Below are 4100 nucleotides of genomic sequence, written 5' to 3'. Positions count from 1 at the left end.
AGCAGGAACCGCCGGATGACACCTTTTTCTGTTAGGACTTACACCTGGAATGGTCCTGCCTTTGAATCCTCCCTCTGTTCTTGGTGGTGGAGCGATAGACTGCAGCAGCTCCATCTTCGTTTGGTTTTTTTCATACTGATTTATAAACCAGCTGTTTAACCATACAGCCATGCTCCCCAATTCACAGTGTGTTACAGTCTCAGGACTGGGCATAAAAGCCCCGACAGCTACTCAAACGCACAGCCTCCAGCCAGAGTGGATGGAGGGAGCTGTAAATGTGATACAAAACCACTCCCATGCTCTAACCCCTACGCTCGGGGTTGGGCACAGCTCCTCAGTGATGTCTACTCTTGTCCATGGAAAGGTTCATCTCTCCAGGGCAATTCAGCCCAGCTAAGACCTGACTTGTCTTTAGAAGGTGTCTGTTTGTCCATCGGCTAGAAAGAGAACCGTTGATACTTGCACTCACAGGGTATTATCTTAGATCAAAACAAACTTTACAGTATCTCTGCAGATCTGTCTTGCTAAGGGCTTCCAACTTGGACTGAATCTTACTCCAAAGCCTATGCCCACCCCTGCCAGCGAGCATATTCCCTTCACCACTGTGAGGAAACCCTACAAGGCCAAGCACAGCCCGCGTGGCCACCATCCTGTTCAGGCAAGCCAAATTATTTGCGGAGCAGTGAGGATCCCACATCTTCCTCCTGCTGCCAAAGCACGGTGCTTCAGAAAGGGCCTTGCCAGTGCTAGGTAAGCAGCACAGCTATGTCCAAGAGCTCACTCACTGTTAACACTCCTTGCCTTTTTAACAGCACAATATGCATCCAGCTCCAGTGTAGCTCCTGACCACGCTCCCTAGTACTGCTTTCTCACCAGCTGTTCCCGTTGGGATTTCTGCACCTGACCCTCCTCTCTGACTTGCAGTACTTGTCGCTTCTTTTGCCCAAATTTAATTTTATGATCCGTGCCTATTCCACGGGTGTGTTAACAGCACCACTCGCCAATCCTCTGATATCATCCCCAATCTTCACTCTGTTGTTTAAGTTGTTAATGGATATATCAAATACTGGGCTATGCAGGATGGACCCTTATCGGATACTGATTAATAAGTGTTGCCATTGAAAAACTGCACTCAAAAGGCAATTGCCAAATTGATATGAAGTGTTGCTCTAGCACCCTCTTCTAATGTAAACTAGATGGTTAAGAGGGTCACATGATTTATATTACATATCCCACATTTTCCCCTACAAGTTTTTTCCTTGAGACAGAAAATTGGGGTGGGTTGATGCTTTACTGACGCTTATTTTACCATTCCAGAGACATTTCTTCTGTGGTCTTACTGTATCTTCCTAGTGCCAGCAGCTTGAAACGGTTGATCTCTGATTCCCCTGACGTGCTGAACACTCGTAGCCTTTCACAGGGCAGTTGCCAGCAGGGATTCTTCTCCCCTGCTGTTACACCCAGCGTTGTCAGGCCCAGCACTTGTCCTTGCAGGAGGGTAACAAAGCAAAGGTCCGTACTGCCGGTGGGCCTTTTTTTTTTCCAGCCTGTGCCTCACAGCAGACTCTACAGCATGGGGTTGTTCCCAGCCGTTCCCCCGTAAAACTGCTAGCGGTGTCTCCAGTTTACAGAGGGGAAAACTCCCGGACGATGGTAAACACAGCCCTGTAACATCACCTACTTTTTTTCCAGGAAAACAGGCGAGCTGCCAGAACACGACAGCAACTTTTTGTCCCCCTCCAGCTGCTCAGCTTCTATTTTTCCCACGCATGAGCACCCTGGCTTGTGGCTGGCACCTCTGTGGCCCCCCTGTCACCTTGTCTGTGGTCAGAGGCATAATCCCCACCTTTCCCATGTGCCAAGTTACGCTGCAGAGTCTCCGTATGGAGCCCATATGACATCTTTAGTACTACTGACAACATATTAGGGTGAAAGGTAATTTTTTTTAATATAATTTCCTTCCTCTGGGGACAGCTGCTGGCACACCAGCCACACATGCCCTTCTCCAGGCTCCCCTTCACCCACATCTCCCACAACCCCCTAAAACAATCGCTAATGGTTCAGAGCTCACTTTAGCTTAATTCTCATTACTGGTGCAAGATCTGAACAGAGCAAACCATCCTGCTGGTGATGCACGAGAAGGGACAGGAGCCCAGGGCCTTTCCTATGGCACAGTTGCTCCACTGGGTTAATGACAGTTTAAAAGAAGAGGGAATGTTGATTTTTTATTTTTAGTCACCCGCATTAAAAGGTGTTGGCATAAGTACAACAACAACAGAAAAAAAAAAAAAAGCACTGCCTGTGTTCAACAACAGGCTCTTTCCAGCCTCTTTCTGGAGCAAAGCTCAAAGCCAGCGCACACGGCTGGCTCAGGTCACACACCACGTCTGCCTGACCTCTTTAAGAGCAGGGAGACAACCGAGCACAAAGGGAACAGCAATTCTCTCCCCATACCTGAGTGGTCTTGTTGATGTACCGGCGTATGATGTCTCTAATGTTGCTGTTCTTCTCTGTTTGGAAATACACAGTGGCGGTGGATTTTTCCTTTAAATAGGGCTTCTCTGCGGTAATCCACGTGTGCAGCAGAGCTGGCTCGCTGCTGTCAGAAATGGTGGGGAAGTAGGTCCCTGAAGGGAGCGACCTGGTGTCGTTCTGCCTTGGTGCAGCCGCCCCATCGGCGGCCAGGGACTCCTGCGCGTAATAGGACTCCCTGGCGTTATCCTTGATGTACTGAGCTTCCACCGAGGAGAGGAAATCCACCTCGCCCTCTTTGCTTAAAGTTTCAAGGTAAGAGTCTGTCCCACCATCCAGGAAGGCATCGGTTGCCAACCTTATGCTTTCATTGTGGCTGAAATCCGCTTTGGCCAGCTTCGGGGACTGGCTCTTGATATCCTCCAGCCTTTTCCTTATCTTGCCCATGTGTCTGGAGTGGCTCATGGCTCTGTGTTGCAGCAGTCGATCCGCAGGGCAGGCAACATGCATATGCGCGGCACAGGCAGCGCAGTCCTCCTTGTTTGGAGGCTGCATTCTGGCATAAAACCGCCTCGGCTGAACGAATTAACTATGAATAAAAATAAAGAGATCTTATTACCGCAGGCAAATTCACACTCCCTGATTTCTTTGGTACACTTACCTTAAAAACCCCCCTTGCTTCTCAAGGTGGAGGTGTACTTCCACAACGATCTGTTTCCAGCTCAGACACAAGCACAAAGCTGATTAGATTGCTTATCTGAGAGGCACCCACCTCACCCCCAGGACATGCGAAGGATTTGAGTCCAATTACCAGGGCCCTCTGATTCGACTGTGTTTCGCTGGCTGTCGCATCCTGTGAAATGTGAGTGAGGAGAGCACTCAAGCAAGAGCAGGTAGGCTCCCAAGCATCATTGCACAATCTTCAAAACAGCTTGAGGCTTCTCTGTCTTGCCATAGCATTCGTTAGGGAGCAAAAACAACTCTGACGTTGAACTGGGACAGAGACATCAGCCATGTCCATACCTTCGGAGCAGCAGAAAGGGTCATGGGCTCTCGTCGGCACCTACATGCTGCCAGGCAGGCTTAAAAATAGACTGGAACTTCGTCACTGTGCCCCGTTCATAGTTTGTTGCTATTACCATAGACGATTTACCCCTTTATTTCTTTAAAGCTTTGTGACTACGCCATCCTATTAAAAGAAAAACACCCCTTCCCAAACATCCTGAATATTATGTGGAGGGAGGGTTGTGAGCTGGCCTCAAAGCATCAGAAATACAAACACTCATCACCTGATTGTGCACATCTAGGGCTGTTTGGTCGGTTTCTTTTTTTTTTTTTTTTTTGTTTTCCAGGCTGCAGCTTCTGGAGTCACGTTGTCACCGTGGCAGCTCGGCTGCTGTGTCATTAGCAGGACAGAGGCGCAGGTTCGCAGCGGGGTGAGAGGCACGGCGCCTCGGGGAGCCAGGCTGACTGGTATGACAGCGCGGGGCGAGGAGAGGCAGGGCGGGAAGGCTCCCTGCCTGAGGTACGCCATAAATACCTGTGTGCGTGCTTTTACGCAGAGGCACGTGTGACACAGTTTTCTCACGCAGCTTGCGTTTGCCCTTGCCCTTCGTGGCTCTGTGTTT

General features: G+C 49.6%; 1 protein-coding gene across 1 annotated transcript in view; it reads right to left on the bottom strand.

The window, feature by feature from the left end:
- FAM83A (family with sequence similarity 83, member A) overlaps positions 1-3027 on the bottom strand; it is an 11377-nt gene extending 8350 nt beyond the window's left edge. Inside the window, exon 1 of the mRNA XM_010144127.1 lies at positions 2455-3027. Within this exon, the coding sequence (XP_010142429.1) occupies positions 2455-3027 (573 nt within the window). The remainder of the gene's footprint in view (positions 1-2454) is intronic.
- Between the last annotated feature and the right edge of the window lie 1073 nt (positions 3028-4100).

This window comes from Buceros rhinoceros, unplaced genomic scaffold (assembly GCF_000710305.1).
Source record: "Buceros rhinoceros silvestris isolate BGI_N320 unplaced genomic scaffold, ASM71030v1 scaffold18029, whole genome shotgun sequence".
Classification (NCBI taxonomy): Eukaryota; Metazoa; Chordata; class Aves; order Bucerotiformes; family Bucerotidae; genus Buceros; species Buceros rhinoceros.
Note: the sequence above shows the minus strand (reverse complement) of the source record. Positions and strands in the feature narration are given on the sequence as shown.